The 19,663-nt window shown below is 43.3% G+C and overlaps 2 protein-coding genes across 3 annotated transcripts; both read left to right on the forward strand.

Moving 5' to 3' along the window:
• Window positions 1-117: 117 nt before the first annotated feature.
• rae1 (ribonucleic acid export 1) lies at window positions 118-5,970 on the forward strand. Of its 2 annotated transcripts, XM_042407085.1 has the most exons (13): window positions 119-233; window positions 826-938; window positions 1,065-1,169; window positions 1,443-1,535; window positions 1,630-1,716; window positions 1,799-1,885; window positions 2,360-2,431; window positions 2,541-2,648; window positions 2,875-2,981; window positions 3,165-3,240; window positions 4,419-4,613; window positions 4,758-4,843; window positions 5,444-5,970. In XM_042407085.1, coding segments are annotated over exons 2-13 (1,107 nt in total). In that variant the 5' UTR covers window positions 119-233; window positions 826-848; the 3' UTR covers window positions 5,445-5,970. The 2 variants fall into 2 exon arrangements, with proteins under 2 accessions (XP_042263018.1, XP_042263019.1); XM_042407084.1 differs by lacking the exon at window positions 5,444-5,970 and having other exon boundaries at window positions 118-233; window positions 4,758-4,847.
• Window positions 5,971-8,364: 2,394 nt separating this feature from the next.
• On the forward strand, window positions 8,365-18,296 carry LOC121894643 (RNA-binding protein 38-like). Its single transcript, XM_042407363.1, has 4 exons — window positions 8,365-8,809; window positions 10,976-11,099; window positions 11,503-11,557; window positions 17,121-18,296. The coding sequence occupies exons 1-4, from the start codon at window positions 8,597-8,599 to the stop codon at window positions 17,458-17,460; spliced, it is 732 nt and encodes a 243-aa protein (XP_042263297.1). The 5' UTR covers window positions 8,365-8,596; the 3' UTR covers window positions 17,461-18,296.
• The last annotated feature ends 1,367 nt before the right edge of the window (window positions 18,297-19,663 follow it).

The following is a 19,663-nucleotide window of genomic DNA, read 5'->3' on the forward strand; positions in this document are numbered from 1 at the left end:
TTTTGTTTACCTGGCCCTTCTCCTTCTCCTGGGATAAACCTCCCACCGCTACTTTATCTCCAGTTTCTTTTTGTCACACACTGCCTCCCGGCGGTAAATCCTGGTATTACATCCCTTTACTTGTGCCAAACGTCACCAAACTGCGACACACGGCGAAATAAGCGCCACATTTTCGCTGCGCAGGATTATTTCTTGGTATTTTAGCGTATCCAGCTCGTAGCCATAGTTGAGAGGTATGTATAATAATGTAGTTTCGAGACAGGTTTTCAGATTACGCAATGTTTAAATGGGGCGTTTCAAAAATATTGCTGCCCAGAATACTTTACAATCTAACAGCTAAGCGAACACAGCGGATGCTAATTTTAGCTAGCGTTTAATTTGTGACCCACACAGGGGCTACAATAATAATGCTGTTACATCCACCCACACCCGTTTGACACAGGTTTAAACTACATACATACACAGTTGTTTACAAGCTTGCTAGCATTAAGAAGCCAATAACAGTAGTTAGCCCTAACATTAGCTGTGAAGCTGGTTTCCGTCAGTGTGAGTCGACATGTCTTCAGCTAATATGTAACCTCAATAATGTCATAGTATTATTGTGCGTTTATTAATAACTGTCTGCTGTGACAAAGCCTGGTAGTAAAAGTAATCGGCCTTTTTAGTCAGTTTTTAGCATCAGCTGCTGTGTCTGTTTACCTGTTGACACGTTTTGGCTTTTTTGATAGTAATGCTGCACTTTTCAGATGACGACAGCTACATGAAAGTATCCTGCTGTTATTTGACTGATATGTTGCCTCTCTCTTTTCTGTCTGTCCAACACAGATTAGGAATAACGGGAATGCACCATGAGTTTATTTGGCACAAACTCCGGGTTTGGAACAGGAGGGACTGGTGTCTTTGGAAGCACAACGACAGACAGCCATAATCCCATGAAGGTGAACTATCCGGAGATGTGACAAAATCATTTCTTAAATTGTTAGCTTGGCTCACTGAAAAGCCTTCACCTGTTCCCCTCACTGCTTAATGATGTCCTTTGTTTATGTTCCCGATTTGTCGGACAGGATGTTGAAGTGACTTCACCACCTGATGACAGCATTAGCTGTCTGGCTTTCAGTCCTCCCACCATGCCAGGGAACTTCCTCATCGGAGGATCCTGGGCTAACGATGTGAGGGTTATTTGTTATTGTTTTAATTAGGTTGATTTAGTGAACCCAAGGTTACAAGATTACAGTTGAGAGTCAGGAGGATAGATAGATAGATAGATAGATAGATAGATAGATAGATAGATAGATACTTTATTAATCCCAAAGGGAAATTAAAATGTTACAGCGGCCAACAATGAGATAAAAAGGTAAAAGCTAGATAATGTTTGGTACTAGATACTGTTTGTATTATGTGAACAAGTTAATTCACTTTAACTCTGTATTATCTGAGCTCAGGTCCGATGCTGGGAGGTGCAGGACAACGGACAGACTGTCCCCAAAGCCCAACAGATGCACACAGGTCCAGTGCTGGATGCATGCTGGAGTGATGTAAGTCTCATCATACAGAGTCATTTTAGCCCTGCTGTAGACACTGTCTGCAAGGCCATAGAATAATTTATGATGTGCTGTTCTCTTTAACCAGGATGGGAGTAAAGTGTTCACTGCTTCCTGTGACAAGACAGCCAAGATGTGGGATCTTAACAGCAATCAAGCAATGCAGATTGCACAGGTTGGATGAGAACCTTTAGATCATCTATGTGGTCATTATAGTGAAGCAGAATCATCTCACAGCACATCATTTCTCTTCATAGCATGACGGCCCAATCAAAGCGATCCACTGGATTAAAGCTCCTAACTACAGCTGTATCATGACTGGCAGCTGGGACAAAACACTGAAGGTACAACAGCCACTTCACCACATCTGTTAGAGCTTGAAAATACATACAGTACATTTAGAAAATAAGTGAGATGTAAAAGAGCTTTTTCCATATGTGGAGATTGTAAAAAGTGCAGTGGAAAACCCTTGAAACAGTTAATCATTGCAGCTTTTCCATAACAAGCTTTGCCAGTATACTCTTAACTCAGACCTTTAAGTTTTGATATTTAGGATCTCATGAGCATGTGAGAAAGGTGTTTAGCTACAAGACTTAAGTTTTGGGCTGGAACAGTGTAACTGTAAATTGAGCTTTTCATTTCCCAAACAGACTACAACATAGATTTATTGTGTTGATTAAAGTCAATATAGGAAATTATACTTGGTTCCAAAACAGCATTCAGCAGTCCATTAATGTAATGAAGGAGTGGTATGTTGAACTTTGTGGTGTTTAATGTAGCACTGAGAAACATGACATCCTTTCTGGTTTTCACTCCAGTTCTGGGACACCCGCTCTCCCAATCCCATGATGTCTCTGCAGATGCCAGAGAGATGTTACTGTGCAGATGTTGTAAGTGGCTTTTGAGGATTATGATGTATTTTAATTCTTGCTGATTGGGTGATGGATTGAGTGGTTTTGTATTTTTGTATTTTGACACATTTGTGACTCTGTTATATAGGTTTACCCCATGGCAGTGGTTGCCACAGCTGAGAGAGGCCTGATAGTGTACCAACTGGAGAACCAGCCCTCTGAGTTTCGCAGAATAGACTCTCCTCTTAAACATCAGGTGATTACATTGAATTTTCCTTCTCCATTAACTATTTTCTCTTTGTCTTCTTTTCCCACTTCTAATATTTCTCTGTATACATCGTGCCACTTAACCTGGTGTTTTTTATCTACAGCCATATTCATTTTCTTTGATACAAGTTGTATAGTAGTAAGTATATTATTTTATTATTATTCATGTATAACTGTCTTTTGATCCAATGTACTTTTCCGCCCTCATCCTGTAGCACCGCTGTGTTGCCATATTCAAGGACAAGCAGAACAAGCCAACAGGCTTTGCACTGGGAAGCATTGAGGGACGAGTGGCCATCCACTATATCAACCCTCCAAACCCGTGAGTGCCAAAAACAATCCATTTCTTACAAGTGAATGAGTTTTTGACGTTGTGCTTATCAGTAACTACTATTATTGTTGTTATTATTATTGTTGCTGTTGTTGTTACTGTGTTTACATAATTAAAAGCTTCACTCTTGCTGTAAAACACCTGACATGAATGTGTTTCCCTGATCTCTATCAGAGCCAAAGACAACTTTACGTTCAAGTGCCACAGGTCCAATGGAACCAACACAACCACTCCACAGGACATCTATGCTGTAAGTTGTTCTGAGACAATGTTGACATTGTGAAAGTGACATTACTTGAAGCAATTCATCAGACTGTATAAAGCCACAAAAGGCTTTATACAACTTTTTTCACTCATGCAGTAGTACTCCACACAACCTATAAATGACCCCAAGGACAGTAGGGGTGCAGCGCCCCCACCTACAGGTGTATGGGGTAGCATGTATACATTTGTGTTGTTGCAAGATCTTTTCTTTCTGTCCCATGTAAGCTAGTCTGGCAAAAATAGACTTGGCGCGTAAAGATAGCGGAGCAGGGAAAGAAACGGACGTGAGATGTGAGGCTCACAGACCTGGTGGACACTTACAAGCCGGTTAGAAATATCTGCAACTTTTGTGTCCCAAAACAAAATAACAAGACTGAAATTCATGTCTGTGCATAATGATGGTCAGATAACGATCATTACTGTCATTACAATAAAAAGTTTTTTTTCTTTAACAATGTACTTCAATGATTAGAGAGACTGCTTTCAGTAATTATACTTTCAGTTATAGGAAACTTTTCCATGAGCAGATATCGATATCCAGGACAGTGCTTAATATCTGACATCAATATTAATGTGAATAGGGTTTTGTAGTAATTAACAAATGTTAGTATGCTAACACACCAAAGTAAGATGGTGAACATGGTAAACATTCTACTGTGAAAGCCTGTGCAGTAAAACGATAGTGATGTGTACCAGCGATAGACACTTCATCAATAGCAATAACAAAATTGTTCGATAGAATATTCGATAGTTTCACTTAAATGCATTAAATACAAACTGCATGAAAGCACATAATGAATACGCAAAGTTTGATTGCAAGAACAATCCCCAAACGTGCTCCCTCCCTGGCTCATAAACAGCCTATCATATCCCTTGATAATAGAGCGATTGACATGACAGCCAATCATTTAACAGGTGTGTTGTTCAGTTGCACCATCGACATGTGACACAACAACAGAAACAGAGTGTTTTTCTTTTGGATTTATAATATTCACCCTTTTTTAAAAACAATTTGATTGACATGGTGGTGTTGTGACCTTGAATAACCCTTATGTATCATTTCTGAAACTTAATCATCACAATATAGTAACTTTGATAAACTGACCAGCTAAGTCATAATGTTTCCACATGTCTCACCTACTCATTTCTCTTTCCTCACATCAGGTAAACGCCATCTCCTTCCATCCTGTCCATGGCACTCTGGCTACTGTTGGCTCAGACGGACGCTTTAGCTTCTGGGACAAAGACGCCCGAACCAAGTTGAAGACCTCGGAGCAGCTTGACCAGCCCATTACGGCTTGCTGCTTCAACCACAATGGCAACATCTTCGCATATGCTTCCAGTTATGACTGGTCAAAGGTAGGAGATGTAAAGCCTTCACAAAAGTTGTGACCAGATGTTTGTATTTTACTACTCCACTTTACAACGCTTCCCTTTCCTCTGTGGCCTTTATTGATGATTGTGCTCCAATGTAGTCATTAACTGGCACTCTGAATCCCTCAGGGCCATGAGTACTACAACCCCCAGAAAAAGAACTACATCTTCCTGAGGAATGCTGCAGAGGAGCTGAAGCCTCGGAACAAGAAATGGTGAGAGAAGGGCAGCCACTGTCTGTAAACCTGGAGACCACGGTCGCCGGATGGGGCTGCCTCCCTTCCTCAATGCCCTTGTGACTCGCATCAGGGCCTTTCAGAGCGTCCCTGACATGCATGGATGTGGGAAGTGACAACTGACATGGTTCAGATCTCAGTACTGCGCTGTACTTCTACATGTAGCCATTGTTAGTGGGAATGGTGCTGTACAGAACTGAGTGGAGTCACTTTATAGGCTTGTGTGGTTTCTGCTGTAATAGTGTATACAAGCTGCCTCTGCACCTGTACAATCAGGATTATTCGGGATGAAGCTTGCTGGCTTTTTGCAGCATTGACCTTGTAAAAGTAGTGAGGCTCAACAGTGTACTCAGAGATGTCTAACGAATGTTATTTATTAAATTATGGAGATATCAGAGACAGGATTCTGAAATTATTGAACATAGACTAGTAATAGTTTACAATGAATTGATTTTTGTCTGCTGTAGAGTGATATTGTACTGTTTAGTCTGTGCAAAAAGGGACACAGTTTCTGAAATAAACAAAAACAAAACCTCAGAAAGATGTTCTTTGTGACTGACTGCTCCCTCCTGTCTTTAGATTCGTCGTGCCAAGTCGCATCTCTTGTGGGGAAATGCGGAAGACCTGCTGCTTTAGTGTGTGTATACGCTCAAGACAGACTCCTTCCTTTCGGCAAACACCTGGACCAATGCCACGGTGCTGCATTCTGTGCATGGACCAATCAGACGGGCCCACCCAACCTGGCGTTGATGACAGCTGTGTGACAATTGGTCTTAGAGGTCATCATAGAAGGGGAGGGCTTTATTTGTCATTCATATTGATGTTTGGATTTTTTTTTTTAAGTGTATCCAGCTCCTTATTTTTTACAGCTTTCCAAAGACTCTTCATTCTCTTTTGATTTGCTGTTACTCCATGGTCCCATTCATGAAATTTGTAAAATAAATAATTAAGTGCATACTCATAGATTTGAACGTTTATTCCCACTTGAGGGAGTAAGTAGGTTTAAAAAAAAAAAAAAACCTGTTGCGTTGACTGTATTGTATTGTTTGGGGATTCTCAGAACTGTATTGTGCATGCTAAACCATAAACGTGACCACTATCTCATATTTCAGCTGTAAAACTCTTCATCATGTGGGTCCCTGACATGGAAATGATCACGAAATCAAAAAGATAAACTTTGAGCAACATCTGTATCACAACGACCACTTCTGTCTGCTTGTTTCAATCCAAGTTAACCAGCAGGTGGAGCATTTCGTCTTTCAGTGTGTTAACTCCAGCAGTTACTGTGCCTGTAGAGAGGACCGGGAGCTAAGCAGAACAAACAAGATCAAAGCAGGACAGTGGGATTCTTCATCCAGGTTAAGTCCTTTTGACAGGGATACACAGCTGGAAATAGGGGGGATTTATCAAGAGGATATGAATGAGGCAGCACGGGCAGCTACAAAGGCCATGTGTGAAAAGTGAACCAGTTCATAGAGCAGAAGGTGTGAATTAAAAGCCATTTTATTGAGGTCATTAGAGTATCACCTCACTGTTAGCATGACACTTGGTACTTAGCAGTGGAGCTCCAAGGCACCGAGGGCGGGAAGATACTGCTGCCACAGTTGACCGACTCCTCTCAACTTCCACGGGGTGCCACTGGTGCCGCTGTTAAGTCCAAATGTGTTTGTTTCCCCTCACCCCACTGCTCCTGAAATGTTATAAGTTTCCATTCTTCAATCATTTAAGCAGTACAGCTGAAGCACTGTGGAAAAACAAACAAACTGAACCCAGTTTCTTTAAACTAATTGAGCAGAAAGTGCTCCAGGTCAACACCACATGTGAGAGTAATGTTTCTTCTGTTTCAGTCAAGTTTTTTCAAAACTTTAACTGTCAAAGTGACCTGTTACTTTCAACCCAATTGGATCTGCCCTTTGCTGCACAGAGGTTATCAGTGTTTGTGAGTAGTCAAACATGTAGAAACCATAACTGGAAAACAAGCACTCCCCACACATTTCACATTTGCCCTTATTCTTGCAAAATGTGCCAATCATTTGCTTTTATGATAGGGTAATTGAAGGTAGCCTGGGTCGGCAAGCCCAATGAAATTTGTCATATTGTACTTTAGTCAGTCTACAGTCACTCACAAAGGGACACAGTCATGTGAACTTGCCTTATGACTTTGACGTTACCTTTCCAAAAACCAGGAATAACCACAGCAACCCTTACGGTGTGTTGTAACCTAACACAATGCTACAGAATATAATACAATATGTTGATTATAGGAAGATTCAGAAAATACTACTAGAAGATTACTGTAAAATCACTAATCGACTGACTGGACTGTAAAGTATAATCCTGAATCCATATAGGTATATGAAGTGATACAAACTGGTTAAAATGAAGGTTACAGTCTCATTCATCAGGCCGGTGATGTTACCATTGTTCTTTTGTTTAGGTAAAAATTTAAAGTTCCCCTCCATTCAAAAATGTTTTTCCTCTTGTTCCTACAGTTGGATGTTTGAGTTTCATTGTGCAGAATGAAGTATGTGCAGTGTTTGACACTAGAAAGCAGTTTCACATTCATCTGCTGAAAGTGGAAAATCTCTCTGCGCTCATTGAAAATCTGATTTTAAAGGGTGAGACTAAAAGCAGGATTTGCCACATCATAAATAGTTTGGAGTACTCATACACTGAGAATGGACTTTACAGTGAAGTAGGAAACATCTTGTGTCCAGCAGTTAAAGTTCTGAAATGAGAAATTTTTGCATATTTATAGATTCTTTCATTTTTAATGTGGGAGAAGGATTAGATATAATTTTAAGGATTTTAACAAGATACTCGAACTTTTTTGTGGAAAAACCATATCAGACACTAATTATTTTTCAAAGTAGAGTATTTTACATACATCTTAAAACATGTCTGGAGGGATCTTTAAGGCTTAAATAAAAGCACACTGTGTATCTTTGCTTTCTCCTCAGGCTGTTTGTGCCATGTCATGGTTACAAAATAACAACTTAAACTGCTACTTTTCAAAAGTTGGAAAGGTGTTTTAAACCGGTTACTTCCTCATTACAGCAGCACAATGCACCATGTGGTGGGGGTTCGTGTCAAGATGACTCTAGATTTGCAAAACTCTTGCGAGCCGCTTCAAAACATCCTTGTCTCTCTGTTTTATGTTGTGACAGCGCTGTGGTTAAGGGCTGGTTAGGTTTTTGCATAAAAAACACTCGGTTACAATTAGGAAAACATCGTGGTTTGGGTTAAAATAATCACTTGAAACGTGGGTTAAAATTAAAGTTACTACTTCCTTGCAAATCTCGCGACAGACCGTGACAGCCGCGCTTTCTGCCGTACAGTATGTTTCTCTTTGTGTTGTAAAAGACAAAAGCAGGTGCAGCAGAGCGCAGTGGTGGGCGGACCAATAGGAGGGGCCGATACCCGAAGTTGGCACTCAGAGTCTTCACCGATTGGTCAAGAGTTATGTGGGGGCGGGGTTACGTCTACGGCATATAAAACGTCCCGGCACATTTTCTCACAGGGGCAAAGCAGCAACCACCGGAGGAGTTGACGCACCGTGAATCATAGATGTCATCAGGTTGCTACAAGTTTGAGCGACGGTCGTAACACGAGAGGACAAACTACAGCAACATCGTGTAGCGTGATAGAGAGTTTGTTTCACCGATGCAGGAACATCATTAAGCGCTTAGTGAATTGCTTCAGCGTGCCTCTGGTCTTCTGTCCGGCTGACCAATGCTTCTGCATCAGTTCATGAACGGAGCTCTGGACGTCATGCATCCCACATCGCTTCAGAAAGACACCACTTTTACCAAGATCTTTGTCGGCGGGCTGCCCTACCACACGAACGATGCCTCACTGAGAAAATACTTCGAGGCCTTTGGAGACATTGACGAGGCTGTGGTGATAACGGACAGACAGACCGGTAAATCCAGAGGATACGGCTTTGTAAGTAGCACCAGATAAAAGTCATGCACCGTCACATCCGCGCTGCTCTCATTCACAACTCTGAACAGTATCACACCATTATTAAGTTCCTTATTTGCTTTATTCCCGCGATGCAGATATTTTCCAAGCATTTGTCATTAAAACATGCTTGAAGTGCTTTTGTGTCTGCATGACAATCACCTTTTTTATGTGCTCATGTCCCTCTTTTTCCCTCTTTATGTATATGAGTAAATATAAATACTGGTAACATCTGCTGTGTGTAATCATTCAGATCCATGTCAAAGTCAATCCTCCAGTGAAGCTTAAGCCCACAGCATCTCAGTTTTTTTGCCTGACTGGCTGTTATTTTAGCTTAATGAGGATGAGGGATCACACAAGTTGATGGGTAACTAAGGAGATTATATTTCAACATATGTCTGATGTCCCCCCACCTAAACCCCCAATGAAGTCCCCCCTCACTCACCCCTCAACAGCCTGGCTTATGGCTTATGTGTGTGTGTGTGAGGGAGAGAGAGAGAGAGAGAGAGAGAGAGACAGTCTGCACTTCTTGCTTGCTTTATATGGTTATTTTGGAGAAGTGGGGAGGTTGACCTTGCACACCCTACCCTTCATTGACAAGGACCTGAGCAGCCGGCCGTATCACTTGATTTACACTAAATCTGGGCTGCCAAGAGAAGAAATTCCAATATCAACAAATTGGCTCTCTCCTATTCTACAAATTTATGATAAAATTCCCTTTGATCTTATCTTTTAGAGCATGTGGACAGTCCAAGCCGTAGAAAGTTCTTTGAACTTCGTAAAACATAAACGACTTATTCTGTTGCCTGCCTTCTGAGTTTCTCAGATGGTGTGTGGCGGAAAAAGCTCCATTTACTAGTGCATTAATCATAAATGAATCCTTGACCACAGTTGCTTATGGTCAGACTAATGAAAAACATCCCAGGAACCTCTTGATGTCTGATTGAGTCTTCACTAATAGGTGTCTTATCCCGTTCCAAGCAGATAAAGACAGCCATTCTTCCTTTGACACAAAGAACAGAAGCAGTGCAAGAAATGCAAATATTTACGAAAACCTCGGAAAGACACATCAGCACTAATGTACTGTCAGGCCAAAGAAGGAATGGAAAACTGTTATGTGTGCATGTTTACTTCTAAAGGCAGAATTGAAAGACAATTGCATAGTGTTTATACCTCGGCCCTCTAACTCTGGCTAGTTGCTATCAAACGGTGAGGTTTGAGGCTGGTGTTTCAGGTCGAACAGGCTCAGGGTGATGTGGGTGCTGCCACACACACGCCCGCAGTGAAGTGATCAGCGCTTTATACTCTGCAAACTTTTTTTTTTTGTGTGTGTGGCATGAGGCAACCTGCTAATTCTGTTTCTGAGCGTTCCAGTCGGGAAGGTTGCTGGCAGGAGGGGCGGGAGGCGCCCCAAAAGCTGAGCCCACCTTTTTTCTAAACACACTTCAGAGGTGGATTAGTTGAACCCCCCACAGCAAGGCTCTTCACAGTGTAAACACAGCCTCAGTCCTTCCTGTGTGTTCACAACACAAACCCTGGAGTGGGCTTTGTTCCAGATCCTTCCACTATGAAGAGGCATACTGCTTTTTTTTTTTTTTTTTTTTAAAAACGTCCTCTTAAACAATGCAAGCCTGTGGCCTACATTTGCCACTCGGTCCACACAGCGAGGTGACTGAACCCTCTGAGTTGGCAGAAAGTAGCAATCAAAACAGAAGGGCTAGTCTAATGCCAGGAGGGACAGAGGAGGGGGGGACTAATACCAATCTCCTTAATATTTTGTCCCTAATTAGATAAGCTCCTTGTTACTCTTCCCAGATCCATATTTCAGCAGGTCTGCCCATGGCTGAGTGGCAGTCAAGTGGCTGGCTGCTGCTGCTGTGGGCAGTTTTCAAAGCCTAATCATTGTGCTTTGTTTCGTATTTTCCTTTCTCCTTCAGAGAAACAGAATCTTAACTGTGAACGGCCTGTAGGGGCATTTTTATGATAAGACCAACAGACCAAGGCCTGTTTTATGTGTTTCAACTAGTTTTGTCCTTGACTTAGATAGTTGATGTGTCACCAGCCGTGGCCACCATGCAATGGTTGGTTTGTAACATGAGAGATAATGATTTTTTTTGTGTGTGTGTGTGTGTGTGATTCTTTCACCAGGTAACAATGACAGACCGAGGAGCAGCTGAGAGAGCCTGCAAGGATCCCAACCCCATCATAGATGGCAGGAAGGCCAATGTCAACCTGGCCTACCTGGGTGCCAAGCCACGTAGCATACAGACAGGTGAAGTATTTCAAGGCTCGGTTTATTCCTCCATAAAACCACAGAAATTACTATGCTCCTGTATTGATCAACCAGTGCTGATTAGAACATAAGATATACATACCCATCACGCAACATTTCAGACAGTTTAACAGTCAAACGGTCTCTGCGTTCAATACAACAATCCATACTGTCCATATGCAGCAGATTTCCTACTTACATAACAAATAACTTTGAGTTTCCCCAAATACATTCACGTTTCTGCTGTTGCTTACTGCACATTTGAAAATGTTGTCCCATTTTGTTGGTGGTAAGTTTGAAACAGGCTCTTTCTCTGTCTCTTCATGCCCTCTGTGTATTGTTCTCTGGTCCTCCTCTGTAAATGCAAATGTGTGTGTCTGACAGCCGGCCTCCTATCTTCCAGGCATATCCATCGGAGTGCAGCCCATTCACCCAGCACTCATCCAGAGGCAGTATGGGTAAGTGAGCGGGAGTGGGCGCTTGTTGTGTTCTCTTGTATTATGCTCTGTGCGAACGCCACTGGGCTACTATTTCTTTGACAAACAGGGCCTCTGGAAAGTACATGTCAGTTTGTGTCTGTGTGCAACTCCAGAAAGTTGTCTATTAGCATATTTGAGATTTGCTAGCCAGGGAGATTGTTCACATATCTGTGATAATAGAGGAGCATTCCAGAGGTGAATGTTTGACTCACTTGTTAACTTCTGTCAGGAGCCTCTTGACTGGTGTACCTGCCCTGAGTGGGCTCTGTCACCGAGAAGGTTTCCTAGAAGTGGCTGTGTTGTAGAAACAGCCTGGATAGCGTCTAGGAGCCATGGTCTACTGAGCAGCTAATGAGCATTTCACTGCTGTAATGACTCTCCTCACCCCCTGCAGCTCTCAGATATCATCCCTCAAGCTACAGCTCAAAGCCATTCATATTTTACACTCAAGACCTCCAGTCTGTTTGGGAGATTTCAAGAAAAGCCAAGTTGTCCTTATGGAGTGGTTTTGTGAACAGATTTGGTGCTTATAGATATACAAACTCATAAAAGCATACAAACAACAAAATTTCTGTCTTAAACTATGATGAGGGCTGAAATGAATAGTTCATTATTTGATTGCAGAAAACCAATCAACAACACTTCTGGTTAATTCAGTCATTATTCAAGCATCATTCATTCATTCAAGTCAAACATTTGCTTGTTCCTGCTTCTTAAATTTGAGAATTTTCTGCTTTTCTGTTTTATATCATTGCAACAACTTCAGCACGTAACCTTTAGCTCTATTACAATGGGCATTCTTCATAGTTTATGACAATTTATAGACTAAACTATTGATTAATTGAAAAATTAACAAACAGATTCATCAGTAATGAAAGTGATTATTAGTTGCAGCTCTAGCAGCAGATAGTCCACAGAGAAGATTTAGTGGTTTTAGAGTTCACTGAACCCAAAAAGACACACTTGAACTGGCAATGACTTTCTATCATCCATTTCCTCTTTAGTAAGATCTCATAGGGTGTGAATGATAAATTTAGGATCCCATCATGTGCCAAGACCTTAGAAGGACACTGGAAAGTCCCTCCCATGTCCTGCTACCATAGCAATCGTATATGGCACCAAAACCCCCGAGAGATTGAAACGTGGAGCACAGCGGTGCTTTGAGGTCTGACAGGTGCTGGCTCGTATTACAGCCTTTTACACCCCCTTATGTTGGCCCCACACTAGAGGGTAATTGGACAGAGTTTGGGTCCGATTCGCTCCTCCCAACAATTGCAGGGGTGTTCCCGATTCGAGGCCGGTCTGAACAGATTATCTGTCCAAATGATCCTGTAGTGTGAGGGGTTTTCAGACATAATCTTAATGTTACCGACTGGAATCGGAGTCTCCCTGATTTCGAAACCTAAATATCAAACATGTTTCATATTCAGGACTTGACATCCTGTAGTGTGAAAGGAACATCGATGGAATATTGAGCAGAAACCCGCAATAGCCAATGAGAGAGAGATGACCGAGAAGCGTCACCAACCGGATGTTGCGTACAATAAAACTTTATTTCCAACTCCAGCTCGCGCTGCAAAATGTATAACAATTCCATCTTCTCAGCCATGACTTCATCCACTGTTTATTTCTCTTTTTTTTGTTTTTTTGGTGCAAAACAATGCACACACCAGTTGATCATGGCAGTCGCCTCCATGTTTGTTTTTTTTCTGAAGTCACATTGGATTATGCGAGTTTCTGTGAGATTCCAAGTCCCTGGAATCACCGCTCTGAAAGTGTGTGGTCCTGCATCTTGACTGAATCATCTAGTGTGTGCGTTCTTACCATTCAAATATTAAAAATCGGTTAAATCTATTGTTATGTCTGTGGTCTCCCACGTTTTTAAAATCAGTCAAGATTTGAAAATCCTCTAATATGCACCAGGCACTAATCTCCCATGACCACCACCCCAGAGACATAGAGAGGCACACGGAGCACCTGTCTGCCTGCCTCTGTATGGCGGGTGACAGACGCAGGCCTCCCTAGATGCACAGCACACAAGTGGCTTTTCTTTCAGCCCCTCCTCTCCCCCCTCATACCCCAAACCCCTTAACAACATATGGTGTGAGGACATGGTCTGAAGTAGGATTTTAAGCAGGACTGGAGTATTGCATGTAGCGGTGGTGTGGCTGGTTTAGACTTACCACTGTTATGTGTGTTTGTGTGTGTGTGTGTGTGTATATAGCTGTGGTCAGCAGATGCTTTGGACTGTGAGGGCCAGAGGGGGTCACTGAGGCCAGGAACATTGTTTTGATGGGGAGGGGAGGAGTTGTCAGTGTGCTTGCAGATTCATCTCTTCTCATGCATCACCTCCTCCACTCTCCATCCACAGCCCGGTCATTTCCCATGTCCTCTTCATCCCTTTTTTCTTCCTCTTTCACCGAGTTTTACTTAAATTTGCTGCCACTACCAGCGTATCATATGGAGACGCTGAAAACTGACACCTCTGTGAGACTGGGAGGGTGTAAGGGAGGGGGTTTAAAGAGAAGATTGAGGGGGAGGGTATATTGGGGTGTATTCTGGGACTAATGCTTAATGAGGCAGTGTGTTCCCTAGGAAACACACCTCTACAGGTGTCAAACAAAACACCTTTTTTTTCCCCCCCTCTTGCTTTCAAAGAATATTCACAATCCCTCTGAACAAAGAGGGGAAGGAATATCAAGTCCTCATACAAGTGTTGTAAGGTGTTGTTTGATTCCCCCACCCCATCTGTTTTCACACTGTGTGTCGCAGTGAGTCATGTGCTGAAGGTCATTTGTGTTATCGTTTAGAAATATTTAGCAGCTCGGTGTGATATCGCCCAGGCTTTTCACATTAACTCATAATGTGGCCTTCATTAATCATGGCTACTCCGGGCCTGTGTTTGTAATGATTATTATAGCATCCAATGTTTTTCTGGTGAGTGTGTCTCTCTCGTGTCTCTGCCTGCCATCCGCAGAGTGGCACACAGACTGGCCGTCAGCACAAAACCAGCTGACCTCTGATCTTCTGGCCATCGTCCACATTCCCCTGCCACCATCCCACAATCCAGTTGGCATCTGGCATGTCTGTGGCCCCGGGAGTTCTCTACTGTCCCTGATTTGGCTTGGTCCCCCATCACTCTTTTCTCTTTTTAGATAGAAAATTACAGCTAACATCTCCATCTCTCTGCACACACCAGAGGAGCGCTTTGTCTCTTTTTACCTCCCTTTAGGCTTGCATTATTTACATTATTCTCCATTCCACTCTACCTATACATGGTCACTTGATTTTAAGCCCAGATTACGGCAAACTGCCTATGGCAAAACACTGCCAAGGCCACAGAGAAGGCAGGCTCATTATACATGATGCGAGTGAAAGTACATATGCCCCACAGCGTTAATGTATAGTCATCTTTGAAAGCTGTGTGTGACAGTGAATGCCTCTTTGTAAGTAGCTCAATAGCACTGCGAGGGCAAAGGGTAGATTGCGCTCATGAGTGGGGGTTGCCTTCATTTGCTTATGCTTACTGGCTACATTGCCACTGTAGTGTGGTTTTATGTGTTCAGGGCACTGATACTATGGCTTTTTTTCACCCATACTCGCCAGATGTCTGGGTGAGTTGCTGTAACTTGTTTCTGCTCTACTGTTTGTTCCAAATGTTCTCCTCATGCTGGGAAAAACAGGCCATTTATGCAGGTTCCTCTTCTGTCTATTTGTGTATGTTTTAATGTCTTATTATAGGTGTGAATATTTAATTTTATTTTTCCTGAACTTCAGGGAATCTCGCTTATGCAACAGTTTCATTTTTAATGGAGAGATTGCACTTCTGTTCTCACCTATACTCCCTGTATTGACGTAATGACACAATAGGACCTTTTTTTTTTTTTTTTTTTTTTTTGTTATTGCTGACAATAATCACTGCCATCCTCCTATCCAACCCTCCGCCACGGTTGCTGTCTGCTGCCAGCTGACCAGTGCACCAGCAGAGGATCAGAAGATGCCCACAGTACAGGACTAGTCCCGAGGAGGGGGTTTGACAGAAAATGTCTGCCTGCCCGCCCGCTCCCCCCTCGCTCAGCCAGCCTCTCTCCAAGGTGCCAGTGATGGCTTGAGAGTGCAGTGCGGTGTGCTGTGATGGATTGAAGTGCCTTTTTATCTTTTTCCCTTTTTGTGTGTGTGTGTGTGATATGAACTGAAGAGGTTATGCTGATTGCGGTGTGACTCTTTCCCTATTATGGCATGGTTTTGGGGTTTGCAGTGGTAACTGGTGTGTGGGTGGGTGGAAGAGGGGGGGCTGGGGATTGGAGAGGCTGTGTGTGTTTGTGTGTGTGTGTGTGTTTGAGAGCGTGATGACATCCCTATCCATGCATGCTTCCATCTTTTGCTGTGTTGACTTTATGGCAGCCTCTCATTACTGATCCTGTTCTTCTCCTGGACTGAATCTGTGGGGGGAAAAAAAGACTGAAAATGAAATGCAGTATGATAGTACATGAAAGGAAGATTTTTATCAGTACTGAGATGCAGCTGAAGAGCGTAAGTCAAAGTGACATGTGTTGTGACTATCTTGTCTTTGTGTTGGGGTGTGTGTCAGTGGATGTTTTCCCCCAAACTGTAAAATCATCGTTACATCACCCTGTATATGGACAAGGCGGGGTCTTCTCTTCTCTGCCACTACCCTCTGCCACCACCCTCCCTCCAGAGAACAAACTCATGAGAGATACTTCAAGTCCAGAGTAAAAATAGACCTCTAAAGCCACCACCACCCCCCCCTCCCCTCCCCTCCCCTCCCCTTCCCTTTCCTTTCCTCCCCTTTCCTCCATGGATGGAGTGGCAAAGCAAAGACAGAGAGAGAAGGAGAGGCAGTGTAGTCCCCAGGCCCCACAGCTCTAATCATCTACATCTGAGAGCCACCCCGTGGGGCCCGGTAGGGCCTGGCATCCAGCCCTGATGAGCTCCCCCGCCACCGTTACCTCCCCCAGCTAGCATCATCACCTGTGATAGTCTGTGTGAGATTTACACACTAAGTGAGAACTAGGAGACTGCTACTTCTGTACTGCCTTTGCACACTTCCCTTTTTTGTCTCTATATGTGTGTGTGTGTGTGTGTGTGTGTGTGTGTGTGTGTGTGTTCAGCGAGTGAGGAGCAGCAGCAGCTGTTAAAACACTCTGCTGATGCCTGAGCTTGAAAACCTGCCAGTAACGGCTGACTCTATCATTCACCCCCCCCCCTACTCCTCCCTTCCCGTCTACCTCAGGAGGCCCTACCTAACAGGTTTTGTAGGTTTTACTAACTGACACAGAGGGTTGAGTCACCCTCACCTCCCAACCTCCTCTGCCTCTCGTCTATTTAGTCTTTTAATAACAGTGGATATCTGTGTGAGAACTCTGTAAATTCAGAACACCTACAGAGAGTTTATATTCTCAACACACTCGCCCTCAGGAAGCAATGTAAACAATAGAGGCCAGGCCTTGGGATTTCTCTGCTCTGTTGCTGCAGCCCCTCCGTCTGACGCCCCTTGTTTGGTCTTTGTGTCTGTGTGCAGGTTGGCCCAGCAGTACGTCTACCCACAAGCCTTTGTGCAGCCCAGCCTGGTGCTGCCCACTCAGGTTTCCAGCTCTGTCAGCACCAGCCCCTACCTGGACTACAGCGCAGCCTACTCCCAGTACGCCCAGGCCGCCTTTGAGCAATACCCATACGCCGCCTCCCCTGCTGGCTTCCTGGGTTACAGCTACGCCACCAGCCCCACAGGCACCACCGGCCCAGCCACCGCCGCCACAGCCCCAGCCACCGTCCACCCCACCCTCCCCTCCGCCGCCGGCCCGGCCCCCACCTTCCTGCACTACGCCCCGCAGCAGCACATCCAGCCCGACCGCATGCAGTGAGCTGGGAAGGGAGCAGAGAAGAGGAGGTGTGGTACAGGTGGTGGAGGAGAGAGTAGTGGTCACAGATCTTTGGACAGAGGATGGCAAAATGCCCTACGGGGTGACCTTGCTGTCATCAGCAGGGGTTTTCAGGAAAAAGGGGTGGGACTTTTGCACTATTCGATCAGGATGAGCCCTTTGCTCATTGGTTAAAGGGTCAAGTGTGGGAGGGGGGTTGGAGGACTGTCAAGGTTCAGGTTGAGAAGCTAAACAGCATAAAGTATGTGGTCGCTTCCAAGGGCTTCCAGAAGCTGACACTTCATTTTTTTAATTATTATTATTATTATTATTATTATTATTTGTATCGTCCTTTATTATTGTATTAATGTCATCGTCAATGATTGTTTGTATGCCATTATTATCAATGTTATCATGTTTTTTGGCTCAATCAGTGGAAGTTATGTGTGTCCATGGTACATATTGATGTTCTGAGAGCTGTCTGGGACATGTAACCTCCCGACTCCAGAGTATCTGGGTTGGATATGACGGGCACTGCTGCTTTAAGACACTGGGGGACAGTCAGAGATTGGGGGGCAAGGTAAAGACTGCATATCCTCCCAGCATATCTGTAGTCCCATCCTTGTGCTACCCACAGTGAGGAAAAGCACTGCCCCATGAACAAACCTCCAGAGGACAGCGAGAGATTTCACCTCACAAAATGGAAAGTTTCAGAATACAGGACTGTGGGAGCTCCATTGTTCTGAGACTGGACTGTGATGTCAGGACTACACTTTTTTTATTCTTTTAATTAAAGAGGCCTTAATGAAAAAAAATAAATAAATAAAAAAGAGAACTACTTTTTGAATCTCCTGATTTTTCAAGTGCTCCCCCCACCACAAAACCAAGTGCAGACAGCACTTTTGTAACTGGCCTGACTGTTTTCAGCCGCCGATATTAATCTGGTTTACTTGGATCTTGATAATTTCAGATGGATGTAGATAATCACATGCAGTATGTGGGTGGTGGGGACCAAGCGTGTTGTGTATCTATGTTAGAAGGTAGCTGACACTGAGCTCAAACACCAGTGTTTTTTTTTATTTTTTTCTTTGTTTTTTTTTTTTTCCTCACTGAGATTGTCACGAACTGTTGCTCTCAAAAAGGACATTCATGTACAGCATTTTAAAATGTTTTCAGTCATCAAGTACATTTACAATATTTATATGTAGGTATTTATAAGAGGTACTAAGTTAAAATAGCTTTTTTTTTTTTTTTTGTACTATGACTATAGTTGTGGCACTGATGTCATTTAACCTGCAGAGGCATGCCTGCAGATCCACGGGGGTCGTACACATGATGTTTTTGTCCTGTCACCATGTCAGTGGATTTGCCAGGGTGCACGGCAACTACAGTAGATGCCCGTTTGTAGATCAATGACTGGTTGCATCAAAAACAAAAAAAAAATTTTCAATAAAAATGTCTTTTGCAGTCCCTTCAAAGAAGCCGTACCAAAAAAAAAAAAGAAAATAAAGAATTTGTACTTAAAATGCCTCCAGACTTTTTCTTTGACTGTAAATAAAAGTAAAAAAGGAGCCATAACTCTGTCACTCACCACAACTTATTTGTGTTTAGAGGGTGTGTTATTACGGTGTCACTGTATTTACAACACAACTGAAATGCAGACCCTGCTGTGACGATACTGTGAAACCCTTGGGGGGGTTACAGGGTTCAGTTAAATGTGTGTGCTTCTTATCAAGGCTGTGTGTGCTGTTAGATCCTGTAGGAGGGGGGGGGAGGGGGGCAGCGGAGGGGGAGCAGGAGGCCCAAACTTTTATCAAGCCACAACACCACCACCTGCCAGGGTTGCTGGGTGTTCCCTCGGCCAACACGCTTGTTTTGTAGAGTTTTGTGTAAAGAGTCTTTCAGGTTTGAAGCCCTGTTACCCTGAACTGCAGGCAACAGTTTATTTTTATTTCTTTTACTTTGCTAAACAAGCTCAGTTTGTTTCCCAGCAGCATCTCTACAGGTTCTTGCTTACATCAGCTACTTTAGAATATGTGGCACTTCTAAACCCCACTTAGGCCTGGAGAACAAAACACAGGCAAGGTTGTTCGAAACAAAAACACATCAATTATCTTTTTGTCCTTTACCTAGGGTGTAATTCCTCTACCCAGTAATGATTTACGATATGGCCCTGAGTTCAATAGATGTGTTTGTGGTACTTTGT

Source organism: Thunnus maccoyii, chromosome 3 (assembly GCF_910596095.1).
Source record: "Thunnus maccoyii chromosome 3, fThuMac1.1, whole genome shotgun sequence".
In the NCBI taxonomy this organism is placed as follows: domain Eukaryota; kingdom Metazoa; phylum Chordata; class Actinopteri; order Scombriformes; family Scombridae; genus Thunnus; species Thunnus maccoyii.

What these genes read in the sequence shown, in the direction of transcription:
- rae1 (XM_042407084.1), top strand. Translation starts at nt 849, where the DNA reads ATGAGTTTATTTGGCACAAACTCCGGGTTTGGAACAGGAGGGACTGGT. An exon ending in ACAGCCATAATCCCATGAAG is followed by an intron (nt 939 to 1,064) that starts GTGAACTATCCG and finishes TTTGTCGGACAG; the next exon opens with GATGTTGAAGTGACTTCACC. An exon ending in CCAGTTATGACTGGTCAAAG is followed by an intron (nt 4,614 to 4,757) that starts GTAGGAGATGTA and finishes TGAATCCCTCAG; the next exon opens with GGCCATGAGTACTACAACCC.
- LOC121894643 (XM_042407363.1), top strand. Translation starts at nt 8,597, where the DNA reads ATGCTTCTGCATCAGTTCATGAACGGAGCTCTGGACGTCATGCATCCC. An exon ending in AATCCAGAGGATACGGCTTT is followed by an intron (nt 8,810 to 10,975) that starts GTAAGTAGCACC and finishes TTCTTTCACCAG; the next exon opens with GTAACAATGACAGACCGAGG. An exon ending in CTCATCCAGAGGCAGTATGG is followed by an intron (nt 11,558 to 17,120) that starts GTAAGTGAGCGG and finishes GTCTGTGTGCAG; the next exon opens with GTTGGCCCAGCAGTACGTCT.